Below are 22496 nucleotides of genomic sequence, written 5' to 3'. Positions count from 1 at the left end.
TTGACCCAAAAACTCGTAATTCCCTAAAATCAATATCTTTAAAGAGCAATTCTAAGGGTTTTTGGATGGCGAAAGTAGCAGTAAGTCGGAGGAGAGCTTGGAGACGACGGTGTAGCTCTGCATTTGGCGAAAGTATGTTTTTTTCGAACCAAAATTTGTATTATTTTTTTTGGCAAATTGACCAAAAATTGATATTTGAAATGATTAAAGTTGTAAATTTACTGAATTATGGTAGTTTGTGGAGTTCCTTTTGTTTTGTATATATTTTGGGCATATGTGATATGAGCGTAATTTGGCTTTGTTTAGTTGTTGCAATTTGATGTGGTGTACTGGTTGTTGTTGTTGATGTGATTTGTTTGATTTTATTTTTTTTTATTTGTTTTAGTAAAATGTGAATTGTTTGATAGCTGGGCTGTTGTTGATATTTGTGTTGCTGGTTTATCTCTTTCAATTTGCAAATGGAGGATTCTAGAATTTTGAAAATCCATTATCGTGCTAATTGTGTTGAGCACCGAGAAATTGACATGGTAAATGTTGAATGAAGAACTCTACAATGGAAGTGTAAAAATAAAAAAAATAAAAAAGAAAAGGGAGGTTGAAGCAGGGCTTAAATAAGAGGAAGGAGAAAGGAATAAATTGGAGGGAAAAATTCCCACCAAAATGAACAACCAATTAAATTGCTGGAACAATAAAACATTAACACCGTTAAAGTAAAACTAACGGCAAGGGTACCGTACAGTTACTAACTGTACCATGGGGTTACAGTGTAGAATTTCTCAAAAGGGTGTGCACACCTTAGAAAACCCGATACTACAGGGTTACTATGTAGAAAAACCCTTTTTTTTTTAGGAAAAATTTCTCTTATTGTTAATTTAACTAATTTTGGGATTTAAAAGCCAAACCAAAAAAACCTTCAAGATATGGCTAGCTATGACGCGCGCATCGCGCGCGTTAGTTGCCCTAGTAATAAAAAAAGTAGCATAAGTGGGGTTGGTAGGAGAGAAATTAATAAAATATTACTTTCGTTTCATATTATTTGCAACATTCATATAGTTTTTAATCCAAATTTTATGTCGAATCAATAATTCAATGCATATAATACTATTTATGAAATTGGAGTTACTAGGAAAGGTAATTAATACAGTAAAATAATAGTGGAACCATACCAAATAGGGAAGAATTGCAATTATTATAAAACGGACTGTAAAAAAAAAGTATTGCGATTATTACGAAAAGAAGAGAATGCCATTTCTAATTTTCTTTTACACTCCCAAATTCACTTAATAAAAACAGCTTCACTACTACTGTTTGTAATAAAAATTACTCTGAATTATATCCTAAATAATTTTTCATTTTCCATTTTTCATTTCATTCATTTTCTCTCTCCTCCTTCAAAAAGATGGACCTCCATCAACACCACCACCAAAGCTACCCCACCACCACAACAACCACCGCAACCACCATTCCAAACCCAAATCTGAACCCGAACCCGAATAGAGCAGAAGCAGAGCGTCTTCTTGGTATAGCCGAGAAGCTCCTTCAGACTCGAGATCTAACCGGGTCACGAGAATTCGCCCTTCTTGCCCAAGAAACCGAACCCCTTCTAGAAGGATCCGACCAGATCTTGGCTATTACCGATGTATTACTTGCTTCTGAACACCGAGTCGTTAACAACCGTCACCATGATTGGTACGGCATCCTACAAATCAATCGTCAATCTCTGTCATCCGACCCTGATCTTCTCAAGAAGAATTACCGCCGTCTCGCTCTCCTCCTCCACCCCGACAAGAACCGGTACCCTCTTGCGGACTCTGCATTTAAGCTAGTCGCGGATGCGTGGGCTCTCCTTTCGGATCACTCGAGGCGGGGGATTTACGACCACGAGCTCAGCGTGTACGAGAAGGTCGAGCTCCCCCGGCACCCAGGTGGGGCAGAAAAGGATAAATTGCCTGTAAGGAGGAGCCCACGCGGAGGGGTCGCAGGGGGCGGCGATGAGCCAGGATTCAACTCATCCGATCCATCGCCGCCACCTGCCGCCCCGAGTACTGCCTCGGGGAATAAAAAACAAAACCCCCGAGGCAGTACCGTGGGCGCGGGAAGGGGTGGGGGAGCAACAGGCAGGAGTGCCAATTTTTGGACAGCCTGCCCGTATTGCTATGTTCTGTATGAATTTCCGAGGGCTTACGAAGATTGCTGTCTTCGATGCCAGAATTGCGAGCGAGCTTATCATGCAACGGTAATAAATTCTCTCCCACCAATGGTGCCCGGAAAAGAGGCGTATTATTGTTGTTGGGGGTTCTTTCCCTTAGGGTTCTCGCTCGAGACTACCACTAAGGGGAAGAAGAAGGTTGGGTCTAATCAAGATGGTTTGAACAATGTGATTGCTAATAATAATGGCAATAATAATAATAATAATGTTAATAACAATAATAGCAATAATCCGAATTCGGGTTTTCCGAATTGGATGCCTGCGGGCATGTTTACAACGTCTGCCGCGCCTCAAGGAGGCGGGGCAGCTATGAATATGAATGTGCCTGTAGGTGGTATTGATATATCAGATGGCAGTGCTTCTGCTGGTTTGGGTAATGATAGTAATAATGTATCAGCAGGGTTTCCGACTGTGCCACCAGGGATGGGCACTCAGTCAGCCAAGAAGCGCGGCCGCCCCCGGAAGAATCCTTTGCCTGTGTAGGATTGTGGTGGTTGGGATTAGTTGTTGAATTTGGGTGGTCACACAATGTAGGATGATGGCTAATGATTCTATGGAAATTACTTAGAGGATTGCGAAAATGCGAAAATTAGCACTTCTAAAGGTGGGATGGATTGATGGGGGGAGAAGTGAAGAATTTTGAATTTGGAAGCTGGTTTTATTGTTGGTGTTTTGTTTAATCTGGTAGTGTTAGATTAAATTTAGATGTATCAATAGTTTGTACTTTGTAGAACTAACTCACATAATCACAGTTATTTATGCTGTATCTTTTAGTGAATTTGTAATCTAGGGCTTTCCCCTGGTTTGGCGGTTGATGTATTTATGTTTGTTTACAGCATTTTGTTCCTTCTCAGAAAAATATTGAAAGCTGAAAATAGACATGTTCTTTCTAGTTTTATCTGTTTACATCTTCTGTTATACTCCTGCTCTGTAGTGTACTGTGTAGTACATTCTTACATTCTTAGTTTCTTACTGGTATTTATTAGGTTGTGTTTTTCCCAAAGAAAAACATTTGAAATGAATTTTGTTTTCGACCGAAATTATGTATTAACCAGACTCCGATTTATTTGTTAGCTTCATTGATGTAAATGTCGTAATAAGTTAAGAGAGAAATAAATAGGGAAATGGAGGCAAAGGGATAGAAGATTGGAAGGGAAGAGAGGAAATTGTGGCATTTTCACCATACACAAGAAAATGAGAAAATCAACTTTCTTGCAAAACAGTTTATTTTTTTTTTTTTTCATCCAGACATAGTAAATTAGTAATCATTTTATTTTTGATTAAATCACTATGTCAATATCATTTTCCTGATGTTTGCAGAATGCAAAGTTCACTTAGTTACCAAAATCATCCTCTTTGATCATGAGTTCATGACCATTTCCATTAACCTGACAATTTCTGTGCAATCCTAATGAGCAAGGGTATATAACCAAATCATGGTAGATTTACACTTAAATTGGAGAAATTCGGTATTCATACAATACTTGGTAGATTAATAATAGTCATATTGTTTGCACCAAAAAAAATAATAGTCATATTGTCTGACCATTGCCAGCAACTTTGTAATTCATTTCAATCTCTTTCTCTAATTAAAAAAAAAAATCCAAATCCATTACACATCTCACAGGAGCACCAAGTAAATCCAAGCAGCATCAACTAATCAATTAGTGTTTGTTATATCAATCAAGTTAGCATCCTCACATAGTCACAGTAGCTTCATTCATCTGCAACCATGGCATCCTCATAACGGTGCAATGTTAATAGTCATAGAATACTTCAACACACTAAACATTCGTCAAAGAGGAGGTCATGCATAGAGGGTTTCTCTGGTCTCTAGAAAAGCAGCCCTATCTTTTTATTATTGTCTTATTGAGGTAGATTATTCGATCTTGGTTTTGTGTACCCGAGACTCGTTAACTTCTCAAGCAGCTTCTTCTCAGCGCCAATCTACAAGTTGAAATTTTCTTTTAGATGAAATCATTAAATTTAATATTACATCATATGATACAACTCTCATCAACATAAATGAGGCGGTTAAAAATTGAAATTTAAATTAAGCGCAGGAAACCTCTAGCAATGGGTTGCTCTTCGGGAGATTGCAAGCCAGTATAACATTCAACCCAGTCCGAAGCACTACAATCCATCATATTACCAGGGTCAGAGAGGCTCATTTATTTATGGATTAACAAAATGCCATGAAAATACAAGATCAGAGGAAAAAAAGCAGAATACCTAACCGACGAGCAATGCCAACACCAGTATTATCAGAAGTGCCCCCAAGTATTGAAGTCACGCTCACAGTATTGTTCTGCATACCATATTGGAATTCATATGGCGGCAAACACAACAAGGCTATGATTAAAAATAAAAGGTGATAAACAAGAACACAAAGGCTCCTGCTCCTCATACAAAGACTACAATTTAAGCAAGCTTGCAATATCAAAGTTTGTAACAAGAGTTCTTGCTGAAGTTTATACATGCATACACTCTATAGCAAAATAGAAAAAAGAATAGAAGAATCATAGATTTAACTCAATGTTTGTTGCTTACAGGTCGTGTAGAGCCAGCAGCATGAAGATGCCCTAGTTTAGCAGAGATGCAGCCAATCCATGCATAAATCTAATTAAACCATAAAGTATTTAGTAAGGCAATCAATATTTTAAGAGACAATATAACAATCTGGAGTAGAAGCCTAAGGGCTAAGCTTAACAGGGTTTGCAGATATTTATATCAGCAATGGTTAATCAAACACATTGAAGTACGTATACCAAACAGCCATGTCAAAGCCCAAATTTAGTTTTTATTGGCAAACAGTGTCAAAAATGCATATTGTTTGAATTTACATAGAAAAGAAGATTGAATGTAGGAGTCAACACTCAACACAAACCTTAAAAGACGAAGATGAAAGCCACAAAAATTTAAAGTAGTTTGGCAACAAAAAGCCTTTTAGTCACGAAGAAAGAAAGTAATAAGATCGACTGGCCACAAAAAGTTGTGTTTTTGGATGCCTCGAGAGTCAGGAAGATTGGCTAGGTTATACAGCCATCCATCTACAACTTTGATCACAGTACAGAGCCCTGAGTCCCTGACAAACATAGGGATATCCTATACCCAAGCCGTATATGACTGATATGAGGAACCCGCCAAAGTTGCCACTTAGATGAAAACCCTGCCTCTTATGGCTTGGAACTCATGAACACTAAGCAAGACCAGGCCAAACTTACTGTCGAGTCCTCAAAGTCAATGTATTGTATGTGACTTATAGTACTAGAAAAGAGACAGTAAAACCTAATACGTAGTAATAACAAACCAATAAAGCACAGCATTACAACTAAACAAATCAAACTACCTGTTTATTAAAGCGCATTATCTGAAAATGAACAGGTGTCTCATCTAGTACATCTGAAAAGCACGTGATTTCCACACCGCTCTCTTTGTTAATAGGATCCTGACAAGATGTCTCTACCAATTCTGACCGATCCATCACCACAATTTGACAAGTATCTGTAGATATCATGATACTTAAAACTAAACGTTATGATGAATAAGACATCCTAGTATCCCACGTCTTGTTCTTTTTGTTCCTTGAAACCAGACAGATGCAAGAGCACATGAATTGGAAAACAAATACTTTTAACACCAACCAACAAGACTCAATAAAAAAAACACACAAGGCATGTAGTAGATCAAGAGACATGTTCTGTATCATAACTAATGGGAAGTGACCAATGGTCTACTCACTTAGCTTCAGCTCTCAAAGACTTCATCCTAAAAGTAACTGTAAGGATCAAGGCTAATAAATTGTGCAACCAACAAGTACAAGAATGCGAAAATAACAGACGGGACATAACAAGTACAACAATGAAAGGCACAAGAAGATTTACATGGAAACACAGGAACCAGTGAGAAAATCCACCAAGCTACACCACTTCAAATAATTTGTAAGACATCCCTTCAAAAAAAAAAAAAAAAAAAATTGTAAGACATGATTTACAAGGCTTGGAGATCTCTCAATCAAAGCTAATCACTCAAGCCGATATGACGGTGACTTACAACACTCTCAAGTCAACTGTTCCCCACACTCACATCTTGTCTTTTTTTGGGTTTTCTCCATCATTACAATGAGTCAATGATACATAACATCTACTTCCTCCGTTTCTATTTAATTGACGCGTTTGATTTAGGCACATATATTAAGGAGAGGAGAGAGAGTGATAGAGAATGAAAAAGCAAGTGGGGTACCTTGTAAATCCAAGGTAAAAAATTTACCCAAAAAGGAAACGTGTCAACTAAAAAGAAACTTCCTAAAAAGGAATACGTGACAACTAAAAAGAAATGGAGGTAGTATAAGACTAATAATATTAGTAAACAAACTCCGGTAAAAGGAAAAAACCTGTATATTTTCTAAGTTATGTCTTACTAATTTAAAACGAAGCCATTATGTTGCCCAAATTGTAGAGATTTCCTAACAAAATTGCCTTTGTTGCCATCATTGCAAATTTTCTCACTTGCTACTTCTTGTCTCATGGTTTCAAAGCATTGCCACTTGTCATCAATCATCACATGGGCCCAATAAGAGCAAATGAAACCACGAGAACCTTTACAACTATCATACAATTACGCCACACAAACCTAAAATGATCACCAATCTACCATGAAATTGGTCACAAAAACAACTGCAGTTCATCACCATGTTAATTCAACAGCAAAACCATTATAGCTGCTAATATCAGAATGAGACTCATTCTTGAAGCAGACAATTGGTACTGCAGAAGAAAAATGATAAAAAAAGGAAAACCCAATAGTTAAGGATTGAGAAAACCTTAGGTAAAATTAGACGTGCTAGAGAAAATGAGAAATTGGAGAATAGAAAGAAATTTTAAAGGCAGAGGATAGAATGAGGAAAACGGGAAGCAGCTATTGTTTGTATAAGTGCAGTGTCCTCTGCCTCCTCACTCTTCGGGATGGTGGAAAGCCAGAGACAGGTAGAAGACAGGGAGGTCGTTGCAAGGATTCAGAAAAAGAGATACATTTTTTGGGGTTTGGGGAGGCACACAACTTATTTTCCTCTTTCGGTGGCATTGAGGCATGTACCTTGCACCTTCTCCAAATTGACATATGTAGCAATTAATCTGGTTCACAAACTATTGAATTTACTCATAGATCTTTGTTGCTTCTCCAATTCTTGTTATACATTACTAATCTCGCAAAGCTTGTTACATTTAAAAAGGTGGGGATATGGGAATGGAACAGAAGGGAAGAATGTTTTCCAATCAAAACAGAAGATTTCTCCTTCCTGCACTCTCAACTCCCACCACCACCCCAAACTTCCAAACTAATTGTACCTTGTAAGACTTGTTAACTTCTAGCTACAAAACTCCATAATATCATTTACATGTATTGCTAATTGCTATAAATGAACATGGCCAACCAGTAAAGCCAACTATTCTACCCAGTACCCCACAACTTCAATCTCAACGAATTATATTCCCATTCTCAACGAGCAATGACCTCGAAAACATCCCATGTCCAACCCAAATTTAAGTAAGTTCCACAAGGGAAATCGTCGAGCTTCAAAGGGAAATCATCAAGGTTTCAAGTTACAACCACTGGACACAAGAAATTACAACTCGCCCACACCCCTTATCCCAATATGATGAATATCAAACTTTGTATTTTCTTATTTCACTCAATCGACAGCAAATTCTTCATAAATCACGGATTCAAGTAAATAGTTATGCTGCTAGTCTAACCTCCACAATAAACAATACAGTATCAATTATAATTTTCCAATACATAACCCCTTACTTTGAAAAACCATTTGAATAACTTCAAACTAAAATAACTAATTCCATAAGAAATCCCGTATAATTTCATCATCATAAAGGAAATAATTAATACTAATTACCCTTTTCCTAATCTTGCATAATAGTGCTAAACCCATCAATAATTCTCTAACAAAATGGAAAATTAGCAATTAATCAATCAAAGCTTACAACATATTGACGATGTTGCTTAATAATACTGCCAAATATAATGGAAATTGGTCCAAATTGTACAGTTAATTTACTGAGTCTACATTTGATATTTGACAAAACTTTCAAGCACATACTTGTATGAATTAAAGAACTGAAAATACTGGCATATCAATAAAAAAAAAAATTAAAAAAAAAAAACAGCGATTATTTACCTGGTAAGTGGGTTAGTTGAATTTCTGGAAAAAAGTTGGAATATGACACAAATCAATTTGGGGGAATGAGGAATGAGGAATGAAGAAAGAGGAAGGAGAAGCACAATTTGGCTGTTTAGCTTGGCACTTGTGACTTGTGTTATAATATGATGCCCTCGAACCGATCAACGTAAATTGTAAGACGAACTCGGACCCTTAAGCCGTTAAGCGAATCTTCTAAATTACTCGGATATTTAAAAAAGTTAGGATAATCTTCTAAATTACTCGATACTTTCACCATATTCGGTAAAATTAAGTATAGGGGAGTAATTCTTTAAAAAAAAACAAGTATACGCCAATACGGGAGTAAACTAGCTCACGAAATAGCAAGTACATAGAGAGTTTATTACCCGTTGATAATAGTATATTGTAATATGAACTAGGAGCAAGATTAGGTACGTGAAGAATAATTCAAACACAATTGGCGAGTGATGCTTGAACAAGATTGATGGTTATAGTAATAACCCTAAACATAAATTCAAAATTCTAACATTTTAAAGCAATGCCTATAGTGTAGATGATTTACTGCTTTAGTTAGTTAAAATATAGAGTAATATATAATTTGAAACATGAGATCAAATCTAGTCATCGACATCATTTGAAATTGTGGTTCTTTTTATATCGAAGTCCGAAGGGATGCCTACAGTAATCCACTAATTATAGATGTTAAAAAATAAAATAAACATGTCATGTTGAATAAAGTATACCGTTGAATATCAATGTTATGATGAGTTGCGTATTAGTGTGTTATGACTACTAATAAATACTTCGTATTTTATGCACTATAATTTAATTACATATCACTTTAGTTTCCATTACAAATAAAGGGGGCTCACAATTTCTTACATTTCATTTGAAAATTTGAAACTATTTCGAAGTATCTTTTATGACATACAGTACTATTTTCTTTCAATTTTTCAATCAAATAACAAACAATAATTAACCAAACATTAAATTTTCACTTAATACGGGACTGAGTGAGCATTTATTTCGATCTCATCAAGTTTTATGTGCAAAATACAAACAATATAACTTTTAAAAAATTGCACAACTCCTATTCTCATAGCTACTTATATTTCTCAAAAAGTTTGAACAATCAAACTAATGGGTCTCATTTTACCCCATTGATTAAGCTCATCCTATTTTTTATGTTTATACATTCTTCAGTTTTTCCCTACCATTCATCTAGGAATATCAATTAGGAAAAGAAAGGACTAGGGTGATTAGGGGTTTGAAATATTGAACCCTAATGTGCAGTGATTGGAGGAAGAAATCGAGAAAGAGACTTGAGAGTAATGACATGACACGCAATAAAGAAATAACGTGTCACATTGAAAAAGATTAGCTGGCAGAAAAAAAGAGGCGTAAATTCCAAAGATGTGATGGCTTGACCATAAACGTTGCGGGAACAAAGATAAGTGTAATAACATGTCTCTTATCATTATATAATGTTTTTTTTCCCAATTTGAATGAACATTAAGTTTATTTTATGATCGTAAATAATAAAAAAAAATTAAAAAAAAAGTACATGTATCCATAATACAATCGAATGTAATTTTACGTACATCCTCTCACATTATCTTTCAATTAGCATATGAAAACTTTAGTCAAAGAAAATTAGTTGTCCGTACAAATTAGCATGAACACTATTCTTATTTTTTTCCAAAAAAAAAAAAGAAAAAAGCACAACTTTAAATAGTTGGGGTGAGACATCAAAAGACAGGTAATGAAGAATAGATAGTGATGCTTGATGCGTGGTTATCTGCCGAAACGTACAAGTAGGGTAATTATTTCACGCTCGACTCTCTGCGACTTTTGTACGGACAACAGGAACAACTCCTCCTCCACTTATTTTGATTGCGATTTTTTTTTTTTCTCGGTATGTACTACTTCCTCCGTGTTTTAATAAGTGTTACAATACCATATAATTTAAAATAAGTGTGGTAGTTGAAGTATTAAAAAATTATAAAAAAAGATAGTGGGATTAATAAACTATTGAAAAGTAATGAATGTGAGCGGAGAAAAATAATAAAAATAGTAAGAGTGGGTTTGGATGGGGATCAGACGAGAGAGATATAATATTAAAATGTAATTTTTTTGCTAAAAAAGGAATTATAACACTAGTAGAGATTATACCCCCATCCTCAAGGTTAAAAGGTACAATCCTTATCACTGGATCAAACTTAATTTGGTGGTATATTAGAGGTGATCAATGGACGGGCCAGGCCAAGGTCGAAAAAAGTTGCCCATTTATTGGGTCAGGCCAGGCCAAACTTTAGGGCGTAAAATGTGTGCCCAAACCCGCCCAAAGTAGGCGGGACATGTGGGCTTTTTGGGTCAATTTTGGGTCAAGCCAAAAAATCAACTAAAATTGTATAAAATTAATTTCCCAAGCCCGCCCAATTTTTTAAAAAAATTGCGCCGGACCGGAAAAAGTTGTCCAAAGCCTGCCCAAAATCGGGCCGGGCTCAACAAGATCACCTCTGTGGTATATATATACTAAGGGCCTGTTCAGTTCAGTTCTGATTTGTTCAGCTCATTTCAATTCAGTAATTAAATGTAAACATGCACTAAGTAATTAAGTAATGAGAAGCGATTCTTTATCATATTACTCCAGAATCATACACTGATACCAAAAAAAAAAGGGTACCGTACACCATTTTTTTCCCTTCTTTTTTTGGTAAGGAAAATGGTCTTACTAAACCGGAAGGTCTTACAAGGCTTCCAGATCGGGTTAACAAGGCTAGACACTTTGAAAATAGGGAAAAGGGCAAGAATATCCCCACCCCAAAATTACAACCTATAGAAATTAAGAGACTAAGGGCCTGTTCTCTTACGTTGAAATTCAATTCAGTTCAGCTCAGTTCAGTTTAGTTCAGCTCCTAATTTCCTTCTCTTATAAAATATTCATTTCAGTTCAGTTCAGTTAGATTCAGTTCAGTTCAGCTGAATTCAGTCAATGAGAACAGGCCCTAAGCTTTGCTTGGTAGTTGGTACACCTATATTTTCCTTAGGTTTCAATATTGGATATCAGAATTTAATAAATTTATAACATCAATTATGAACTGTGAATTGTGTCTTTAAAAAAAAAAATGTCATTGTTAGTAATATATAGTATTCAGTTCTTTTCAAAAAAATTTCTTAGTCGCATGACAGTTATGTATATACTGTTCCGGGTGAGATTCGGTACCGATAATCCTTGCGGGTTAAGAAAGGTTTACCGTCCAATTATGCACCTGCACAATCGACACGGATAAACTAACCCCGAGGTTATCCGGGGATAACCGCTCCGATGCTAAAGTTAGTGATCTGATGAGAAGAAAGAATGAGAAGAGAGAGAGAGAGAGAGAGATTGAACCTTTGGATGAGGAGTTGCTTGGGTATATATAGAAAGACAACCAAGCTGGTGCCACCTATAGCAATAGGTGGCAAGCCGACCTTGTAGGCAGCGGGTGTCTTCGTGGTCCAAAGCAGCTCTCCACGTGGTCGAGAGGAAAGCCATTATGGAAGAGCCGATATAACAATTAATAGATTTTTTTTTGATGCTATATAACAATTAACAGATGATTAATGGCGTATTTATTGTTACCGGCTAATTAACATTTCTTACCGGTATCATCTCGTACATATACTTCTTATTGAGAATGAAGTTAATTGATTGAATTTTTTTTAAAAATCTCAATTCAATATCATTATTAAACAAAAATGTAAATACATATATGACGCGATTCTACCTAATAAGAAGGATTAGGCCGTCTATGACTAACTTTCTTGGCTTCAATTTGACGTACACAAACCTAAATTTCTCACTTTCTTTTGGTCACCATCTATATATATATATATAGTACGATTCTCGAAACAATCTTTCTCAATCAACTTAGAATGGTTAATTCGTGCAATGGAGTACTTTACCTCTTGGAATATAGTCAATCAAAGTAAAGCTATGGTCTCAAAAATTTGAGGCTTAGCTTAGGCTAGAATATGTGAAAGTGAAAAAGGTTTGGAATCTCTCCTTATTATTCCTTCGTTCCCTATTCACTTCTCTTTACCACTTCCATGCATTTCCACATATTAAACGTGTTGTTAAAGATGTCCTTGAGAATCATTTATCCGGCCACTCTCCCTTAATTAGGCCCTGGCACACAAAATAATATGCATTTATTAGTAACCAAACAATTCTATATTCCTAAATTACGAAGTAATATATTTTTTTCAGCCCGTCTTGTGTGTGGCCAGCCACATTGTGTGGCCACATATAAAAGAACAAAGTAACCCATATAAAACTGACCAAGTAATCCTTGTAATACTAGATGAGTAACCCCTGTAATACTGAGTAATTCTATAGCACTGACAAAGTAAACCCTTTAACACTGATTAAGTAACCCCTATTAAGCTAACGAAGTAACCCCTGCCACACGATGTGGCCAGCCACATATAAGACTCTGTGTATTTTTTTTTATATATGTGTGTGTTGATACTTGATATGCTTGGGTGGCTCGTGAATTATTCGAGTTCGAATCATTTAAAAGAATATTCATGAGTCGAGCATAAAATTGATCTCTACTTAGCATGACTTGAGAAGTTAGTGAAAATGGTGAATGTCATGAGCTAGTTAGGCAACCCAAAGCTTAATCTTGCTATAGACTAGGCTCGGGAATGAACACATCACATATGTAATCTATGCTTTTCTAATGTACTTCGTGACATATATTGATGTCTAAGGTTTTAGATGAGTAACGTTACACCGTACTATAAGCTATAAGTACTTATTTAAAAGAGTGAAAAAATGGATGCCAGAATTTAGCCATAATAATACAAGTATACATCCCTTCTTTAAGTCCTCATATAGACTCATCATAGTACCTAGCTAAAACACACAGCACTAAGGACCACAATTAATATAGCTTTACAACTTTCATCCCTCTCTTTTTAAGTATAAACCTACTTCGCATTTGGCTTTTATCAATCTTATACAACAGGTTCTCGTATAGTTACATAATACAAGGACCACAATTAATTAACACTTCGTACCCTCTCTGTTCGTTTCAAAATATATGCATCATTTTAATTATCATACTTGTCAAACACCCACCTAATTATTAACTAATAAAAATTATAAAAAGTCAAAACGTTTAAATTATTCAATAAGATGAACCTAAATTTTTTTATTTTATTTTTTTGTTTCCTAGATGAACCTAAATTTAAACACATAAGTATATTAATATTTGTTTTATCTATTACTCCCCCCGTTTTTAAATACTTGCTCCATTTCTATTTTTTGTATTCATTTGTCCTACTTTGACTAATGTTTGTGATTTATACATAAGAAAAAATATAGTCTTATGGGTACTTGTTGGAATCATCTCAATGAATAGATTATTAATTTTCAAGTGTTAAAATTTATACTTATTGATAATTAAAGATATTAGTGATCAAAGATTAGCATCGGCATGCGTGTCCAAGAGAAATAGAGCAAGTATTTAAAAACGGAGGGAGTATTAGTAAGGATCGGACGAAGTAAAATTCCCAGTCAAAAGTCATTTAGCAGTGCAAAAAAGTCAAATAATACATGTAATTTATTGTTTAAATGAAGGGACTAATCAATAATTATCCAGTTCAGCTCAGCTTAGCTTCATAGCCTCCATATTAAGGGTTTGTTCTCTTTATATTATATTCAGTTCATTTCAGTTCAGCTCCAATAAGTTCAGTTCAGTCAATCAGAATAGGCCCTAAGTTTAAAAGAATACGACGTAGGTCCACACGCAAGATCGATTCCCTTCCTAATTGGCTGCCCTTTTCTTGTCTAGTACTCGTACTCCCTAATTGTAGTTATTTTTAGGAAATTTTGACTTTTACCACCAAAAAATTTGGACAAATTGTTTTTTACCACCTACTCTTTTAAAAGTTGTATTTTACCACCAAATAAACTCAAAAAATTGTTTTTTACCACCTACCGTTTAGAAAACCGTTAAATCTAACGGAATTTTTTTGAATTCTTCGATTTTCGTGCCTAAAATATGTTTTTCATAGGTTTAGGGGGGCATTTTTGCCCTATGGGTCCAATTTGAGGTCAAAATTGATAAAAATTGATCAAAAATACCTCGTTTTGCGTGTTTAAAAATACATCGAATTGCGTGAACACGCAAAACGAGGTATTTCGGATCATTTTTTATCAATTTTGACCTCAAATTGGACCCAAAAGGACCAAAATGCCCCCCTAAACTTATAAAGAACATATTTTGGGCACGAAAATCGAAGAATTTTTTTTAGTACCGTTAGATTTAACGGTTTTCTTAACTGTAGGTGGTGAAAACAATTTTTAGAACTTTATTTGGTGGTAAAATACAACTTTTAAAAGAGTAGGTGGTAAAAAACAATTTGTCCAAATTTTTTGGTGGTAAAAGTCAAAATTTCCTTATTTTTATAATACGAAGATATTGACAAGTTTCTCCACGAAACTGTATACCTGCCAAGAATAGTTAGCATTGCTTCATTGACTCAGGTATGAAAAAGTCTGCCCTCTTCTCTTTCTTTCTCTCTCCTCTGCAAAAAATATTTTCATGGAAGAAAAAAGAAACCAAATCTCAAGAAAAATACTTACTGTTTATAGATATATATATTTATTTTATCATCTCTTTCTTAATACTTAAACATGTTCATCAACTATTATTGGTTGTTCCATTTTTTTTTTTTCTGGGTTTTTCTGATCTAGGGTTTCCTTTTTTTCTTTACTAATTTTAGTAATATTACTTTATATAGTTTTTGTACTAACCCTCCTTATTTTTTTTTTCTCACTCTTTTTATTCTTTGATTTGATTTAATTTAATTTATTGCATTGGTATTTGTAGATCTAGAATATTGCATAATTCCATGTCTTAAAAAAATACATAACATAATGTTTAATATTTTGTACATATTTCCACTTATATAAAGAATATAAGTAGAAGTATCATATTTATTCATATATAATATCAACTACACATTATTATTTGGGTTAGTGTTTTATTTACTGATAATTGAGCTTGAGAGGGGTAAAAATGGCAGGAAGATCATCGTCGTCGTCGATGGCGAGGGAGAAGATAAAGATAAAGAAGATAGACAATATTACAGCAAGACAAGTTACCTTCTCTAAGAGAAGAAGAGGGATCTTTAAGAAAGCTGAGGAACTTTCAGTTCTTTGCGATGCCGATATTGCCCTCATCATCTTCTCTGCTACTGGCAAATTATTTGATTTCTCCAACTCCAGGTAAATCTAGATTACTAATACTCACTTTGTATCAAATTTTGTTATTTCTTGCAATCGAGTTTTAAAAAGGTTAGTTTATGTTGTCATATACTGCTACCTCTGTCTCGTAATGTTCTTCTAATCGTGTTTTGACTAAGTAAATAATCTTGTTCCAAATAAAAATAAACATTTTAAAACGGAGGATTACTTACAATAATCTTTCATAATTGGTATAAAAAAGCTTTTTGAAAAGTGATAATTTTGTTTTTTTATAAAAAAATAGGTGATGAGTGAAGTTTAATTATATTTATTTACTGATCTGTACTGTAAAATAATTAATGTCATTTGCAAGTGAAAGATTATATACTTGATTTTCTGAGAAGAATTATTCTTTTTATGGTTCTTTTTTTTAAATGATTCTTGCTGATAAAATATGAAAATGTTAATGGAAAGATAATTTTTGGGATGAAGGAAAAGAGTAGAGAGAAGATAGTGAGATTACTGTTGACAAGTACAAAACTCACAGCTCCCTAGAATTATGTATGATGTATTAAACGCTCCCCCAAAATAATTATAACTAACAGTAACATAAAATAATTATTCACTAACAGTGGATCATAAGTGTTATACATTCAATCAATTCAATCTACTTCGTAATAATTATGAGTAGCTTAGTAATGTGACAATTAAATTAGAATGGTTAAACTTCACAATATGATTTATTCATAAATTCATGTTCTTAGAATTGCTATTCTAATTAATTAAGTTACAAATAAAAATACTTGTAGCTAGGGAGATATGTAGCTCATATTTGATTTAGTGACCAATATTTTTTCTTTTTTAATAATTTGTTTGGAAGAACTCAAATGGTTTTTTTTAATAATTTGTTTGGAAGAACTCAAAAGGTTTTCTTAGTATGCGATAATAAGGGATGGTTGTGGTAATTAATTTTTATTATTATAGGTAACGAAGTTGATGAATATGATGATCATTAAGGAAGAACTCAAATGGTTGATGAATATAATAATTCGTTTGGAAGAACTCAAATGGTTTATTAATAGTAAAGATGACCATGATAGAGAGAAAATATGTAGTAAAAAGTGTGGAATTGAAATCATCAAAAAAATTTAGAGAGGGGAATATAGTTATCCCTCCTTAAAGAAAATTAAATTATTGGAAAAAATGTCAATGTAAATTATGTAATACATTTACAATATATCATCATTATATGGAATACAAGATATATATAAATCGATAGTCGTATTATTATTATATCTATTTAAGAATTTTAGTGAAGCATAAGTGATGTATGTACTATATGAAAGTATAACAAATTTGGAATCATAAACATGATTAATAAAACTAAACATTGTAAAAGTGTCATATATTTCATGAATATCACTTCATCTTATACGTTATCTATAAGTTATATGCGATCCGTGGAGCATTTTGGTCCTTAATTGAGTAACAACATTATTATTGGCTTGTGTGAATAAGAACATATATCAATATATATGATAAAATGTGGCCACATGCACGTCCCAATCTCTTAAAGATCTTTTAAATAATCTTTGTCTCAAGTTATTTTTTTCAATTGATTCTAGTTATACTATATATGCTCTAGCCAATATAGGATAAAGGGAAAAATCCATATATATCTTTAATCGTATGGAAGCAATTAATGGCCTGTTCTCTAACGTTGAAATTCAGCTCAGTTCAGCTCCTAATTTCTTTCTCTTATAAAATATTGAGTTCAGTTCAGCTGAGTTCAGTCAATGAGAACATGTTCTAAATAAAATACTACATTTACTTGCTGAAATTTTTTATATTTTTTTTGCTCATTTGATGATTAAAAAAATGAGCAATTATTAAGCATTTAATCATCAAAATGAGCAAATAAAAAAGTTGCATCAAAGGGTGTATGTATCAACCTTTGAATTTTTGTCTCGTTTGACAAAAAGGCTATCACATTTTTTGTCCAGTAGGGCAATTAGTAAAATGGGACTAAGCTGATTTATACTTCATGTATGTATTACTTCGTATTACAATAGAATTATAAATTTTTATTTTATCATAAAATGATTTTAAAAGCACTTTGCTATTAAGTTGTATAGCTCTATTAGTTTTGGCAAGAAAAAAAAATCTTATCAATTACTACATAATAACCTAAACCTCTCAAGTGATTATTAATGGTACTAGTTATGAAGAAGGAACTCAGATCAATATGAGTTTGTTAAAATAGTACAATCAATGTATATGTTCTCATCCTAGTACTGTTTATTCACTAATTATTTATTTTCTAATCCAAAAAATTCTTTTGGTTTGGCCGTATTGTTGCCCTTGGGCATAATTGATGTTTGCACACTAATCTTCAAAGTTAAAAAAAAAGGGTAATTAACATTAACATTAATGAAAGCATATAAGTAAATAAACTATATAGCTAGAGGGTATAATTATCTAAACATTATTTATCAGAGTTATCTCAAACTTTTTAAAAGGTCAATTTATTACTAATTTAGAGGGTGGTATTGGATATTTATGAAGAAACTACAAGTTTGGGGATGATATTGCATCGCTTATCATTAGGATCGATGTTACTTTGCATTATATTGGAGACCATATAATAAAAGTCAAGCAATTAGAACATCATTGAAGACCATAATTTGCCATTTCGGCCCGTAGTGCCCCATCTTGTTGCTTGCATGTTATGTGTAATACGGGAGTACGGGACTCTTATGTGGTGTAGCATGTATTGGCATAATTATAATTACATTCCTCAATACTCGTCGAATGATCCTATACTTGGATGTTAGATCGATGTGTCCTTTCCCAATGTTAATGTATGTAACAACGACCTTTCTCAACCAAAAGCTTAAGCTAATGGTTGAGGCCCAGGATTATGTTATATACTCTATCACTCCCCCTCACATGAAAGACCGTTTGGGCTTGAAATGTGGATGCAGCACATGCTCTCCCATACCCGTTGCGAATTAATTCCACTTTAAAGGAGGGGGTGGATGAGATTTGAACCCGTAACCTCTATGTCACGTTAGCTCCGATACCATGTTAGAGGACTAACTCAACCAAAAGCTTAAGCTTATGGTTGAGGCCCAGGAATATGTTATATACTCTATCAGGAACAAAGTCACTTTTGTTATGGGTATACATCTATATATAGTCATCTAGGTATGAACCTTGCACTTGATTAACACGACACAAAAGGTGAAGACATAGAAAGGGATGGACCTACACTCACTACAAGATTTACAGCTAATTGTTGCATGCTTGCTTGTCACCTAGACTTTTGTAGAGAAATTTAAAGATGATTATTGATGCAATTATATATATATATATAGCTATATATGGACGTTATACAAGATCACAAGTTTACTGTTAACGTTGATTGATAGGAATACATATGTTTGCTTTGATTTTGTGAATGTGGTATCTTCCATTTCTCAACATTGTACAGTTACTACTTTTAGTGGGGTGTAAAAGACTAAAAGTCATTTTGTTTAGAGCTTGATAGCTATTTTTTTTGGACAAATTAACATATTCTAGACTTATGTAGAGTATAATATACTATATGGAATAGTTGAGTACAAAATAAAGTAATTTAAACACTTTTTTTTTTTTTTTTTACATATTTACCTATCTTATATTGTGTGTAACCTACACTATTTAGCGATTATAACAGTAAGGATTAAATTAGTAACGATATAAGGTATGATCCAATGAGTAATTGACCTAAGTGATATATTGACTAGTTTTATAATGACAATATTGTTGTTTTGTCTAGTATAATCTTGCAATATGAGATTTGTTGCATAATTATTAAATTAAAGTTAAAAATATCCATTAATAACCTACCTCGATCGATCTTTATGAAGAATGACGGATATCTTGTCACGATACACTACACATGCAAATTATGAGAAGAAGGAAGAAGAACCATTCCTTGAATTGCAGGTATCTTCCCACTTACTATATTCATGTGTTTGTAGTTGAAAATTTTGACCCTCTTTGGTCATAAATATATTTGAAAAATTTGTTATCTTGTGAGACCTTAAATTTGTTTCAATTTGAATGTTCTTGTTATCAATTTTTATTAATATAAACTAAAGATATTAATGCTCAAAGATGTATATACACTGAAGATTGAGCGTAAATTGCATTGCCGTATATCATATGGAAAATAAGTGCATGTCATTCGCTTACTCGACTTCATACACTGTCATTATTCTACAAAATATACCTTCTTTCATCAATTTACAAATTTACATGCATGCAGTTGTATATATAAACAAGAACAATATGTTGACTAATTCATCTTATGGTTCTTTATGGCAGCTAGAGAACAGCAATCTTGCTAAACTCAACAGTGAGGTTGCAGATAAAAACCAAGAACTAAGGTAGAACATACTAAGTTTAAGCAAGATTAATTGTAATTATAACTACGTACTCGTGTGATCTCTACGAGATCTGTTTGTCTAAGTAAGTGACAATATCCTTTCGATTTGTGTAGAAAGTTGCGAGGAGAAGATCTTCAAGGTGTGGATTTGGAAGAATTACTTCAGCTTGAAAGGATCCTTGAGGGTAGTTTATCCCGGGTTCTTGAAACTAAGGTTTGGACTAATTTAATGGAAACTTTGCTAGTTATTGTAGGAAATGGGAATGATCGACTATACCGCCGCTCCTTCCATTCAAAAATAATTGTTACTCGTACGTTGTTCTAGTCGTTTTATATTTAACAATATGACCTAATCTAACTAAAACATTGTATTGTATATTTGTACATAGTTGGCTATTAGTTGGATCATTTGCAAATATTCTATATTACTATGTACTAAATATATATACTTCGTTTGTTTCATAATAATCACGACACTTTGACCAAAAAGTTTCCACATTTTTAGTTTAAGTGATGCCGTAATTTGTTTGAAAATGAGGTATGTTTTATGTAAATATTGGGGGATGAAGAGACTAGAGAGTAATGTTGTTGCTCAATTAAATGTTTCTATTTACATTTGTGTAATTGTATGATCGAATTTCTTTTTAATTGGACATATTTTCAGGGAAAACGTATAAAGCATGAGATTGAGACTCTCCAAAAACAGGTAAGAAATTTCATTTCCTAATTCTTCAATGATAATCAAAGATATTTATTTCCTTAATTACAAGTTTAGAGAAACAATGATACATGTGGTTTTAATGAGACAAATTTGCAGTTGTTAATGCAAGTTTATTAAACTAAATGGCAAGTGCAGGGTGATGCATTAATGGAAGAAAATCAAAAGCTGAAACAAAAAGTAAGTCACCCTTTAATTTGACATTTTTATGACTTGTAAATTTGTAATATAGTAGCTTATTTTAGTAGTTGGCATGGATCATATCATTATTGGTTGCAGATGATTGAATTGTCACAAGGAAGAAAGCCTGCTCTTCTTCTGGATCATCACTCTGATACTTCGACCATCCACGAAGAAGGTCAGTACTCGTCGGAGTCAATCACGAACGGTGGTCCTCCTATCACCGAAGATGATAGCTCGGACACTTCTCTTAAACTAGGGTGAGTTAATTATGTGCATGCATCATCATGCATGGATGGTATTATTTGGTTATGTATGTTCATGCATGCATGGTATCATTAATTAGCCTATTTGTTTGTTTGGAATTGATTGTCATTTTGTCTAAATCTCACCTAAAAGGCATGTCCATTGTCCAAGTAGATAACATAAATCCATTTAAACCATTACTTGGTATTATCTTAGAAACTGTGACAATTATTGTTGGACATACTAAACTGGAGATCTTTTTCAATCAACACGACTGATTAATCATCGTTGTAAGAAAACTGAGCTTAATGGTGATTTTCTCTTGCAGGCTATGCCTATTTTGAAGAGCTGATCGAGAACGCTAAGTGAAAGGTCAAAGTTTGTACTAATATAATTAGACCCAAATAAGCAGTGTATGGCTTGGTGTACTTTATAGCTAGTTTGTGCAATTTGCATGCCTTATGTTGATGTGTGGAGATAGATTAAGTGTACTTAAATGTATGTGTAATTAAGGTAATATTTCATGACTATAAGAAATTCTGAAACCAATTGATTTCTTCCATTTTGAACCGTATGCTTACTAATGATCATGCATTGTTATTCCAAAAGTTTGGGCCTTAATACATCAATATATTAGGTTCTCACCAAAAAAAAAAAAAAATGTATGAGGTTGGTTTTCTAGATTTTTAAGAGTTGTATACTTGTGAATTTGTTGTGTAATTGTGACCTGTATGAACATATACAAGGACATGTTCTCTTGGTTTAATTTTTCAGTTTAATTACTTCAATAAAATGTGTTTGTAAACACCTCAAAACTTCTCCATAAACATTATATAGTAAAGCACTACTTTTGAAAAACAAAATATGTTTTTCAGAAATGCAACATAACATATACAATGCAAGCTTGTATTTTCTAGCTAGCCTTGTAACTCTTTTTTTTTTTGACAAGAGCCTTGTCGTAACTCTTTGTCTTTCCTTTATTTGGCGTATAACCCCCATTGTCCCCCAACATTTATTTTAGGCTTGTAATTACTGCACAATATGTATAAATAAGCAAGAAATAGTGGTTGAAATCTTATAATAAATTAGGGCATTTCTAAGTTTGAGATCAAATATATATTTGCTTATCCCTTTGTTTATTTGGATTGAAGGATCGGAAATATAGGGAAAAGAAGGGAAAGGATAAAGTATCTTCCATTTAGATAACGAATTATAAAGGAAGGGAATTGGAGAAGAGAGAAATGAGGATTAAATTGTAAGAAATAAATTTATTTAATA

The 22496-nt window shown here is 33.6% G+C and overlaps 3 protein-coding genes across 5 annotated transcripts; 2 read left to right on the top strand and 1 right to left on the bottom strand.

The window, feature by feature from the left end:
* The first annotated feature begins 1331 nt into the window (after nucleotides 1-1331).
* LOC145614701 (uncharacterized) lies at nucleotides 1332-3107 on the top strand. Its single transcript, XM_081669773.1, has one exon. It carries the CDS (start codon nucleotides 1400-1402, stop codon nucleotides 2690-2692), a length of 1293 nt encoding a protein of 430 aa, XP_081525899.1. The 5' UTR covers nucleotides 1332-1399; the 3' UTR covers nucleotides 2693-3107.
* Nucleotides 3108-3635: 528 nt separating this feature from the next.
* On the bottom strand, nucleotides 3636-8735 carry LOC145614254 (uncharacterized). 2 transcript variants are annotated; one of them, XM_081669275.1, is made up of 7 exons: nucleotides 8400-8735; nucleotides 6094-6161; nucleotides 5559-5713; nucleotides 4760-4828; nucleotides 4442-4517; nucleotides 4278-4342; nucleotides 3636-4156 (listed from the first exon to the last, which is right to left on the bottom strand). In XM_081669275.1, exons 3-7 carry the CDS (start codon nucleotides 5691-5693, stop codon nucleotides 4076-4078), a joined length of 426 nt encoding a protein of 141 aa, XP_081525401.1. In that variant the 5' UTR covers nucleotides 5694-5713; nucleotides 6094-6161; nucleotides 8400-8735; the 3' UTR covers nucleotides 3636-4075. The 2 variants fall into 2 exon arrangements, with proteins under 2 accessions (XP_081525401.1, XP_081525402.1); XM_081669276.1 differs by lacking the exon at nucleotides 6094-6161 and having other exon boundaries at nucleotides 8400-8734.
* A 6155-nt stretch (nucleotides 8736-14890) lies between these two features.
* Nucleotides 14891-21780, top strand: LOC145613275 (MADS-box protein AGL24-like). 2 transcript variants are annotated; one of them, XM_081668349.1, is made up of 9 exons: nucleotides 14891-14940; nucleotides 15483-15684; nucleotides 19554-19632; nucleotides 20014-20075; nucleotides 20189-20288; nucleotides 20739-20780; nucleotides 20931-20972; nucleotides 21072-21232; nucleotides 21547-21780. In XM_081668349.1, the coding sequence occupies exons 2-9, from the start codon at nucleotides 15503-15505 to the stop codon at nucleotides 21560-21562; spliced, it is 684 nt and encodes a 227-aa protein (XP_081524475.1). In that variant the 5' UTR covers nucleotides 14891-14940; nucleotides 15483-15502; the 3' UTR covers nucleotides 21563-21780. The 2 variants fall into 2 exon arrangements, with proteins under 2 accessions (XP_081524475.1, XP_081524474.1); XM_081668348.1 differs by lacking the exon at nucleotides 14891-14940 and having other exon boundaries at nucleotides 14950-15684.
* The last annotated feature ends 716 nt before the right edge of the window (nucleotides 21781-22496 follow it).

Source organism: Chenopodium album, chromosome 25, assembly GCF_948465745.1.
Source record: "Chenopodium album chromosome 25, dcCheAlbu1.1, whole genome shotgun sequence".
In the NCBI taxonomy this organism is placed as follows: Eukaryota; Viridiplantae; Streptophyta; class Magnoliopsida; order Caryophyllales; family Amaranthaceae; genus Chenopodium; species Chenopodium album.
The sequence above is the reverse complement of the archived record's forward strand: the minus strand, read 5'-3'. Positions and strand labels throughout refer to the sequence as shown.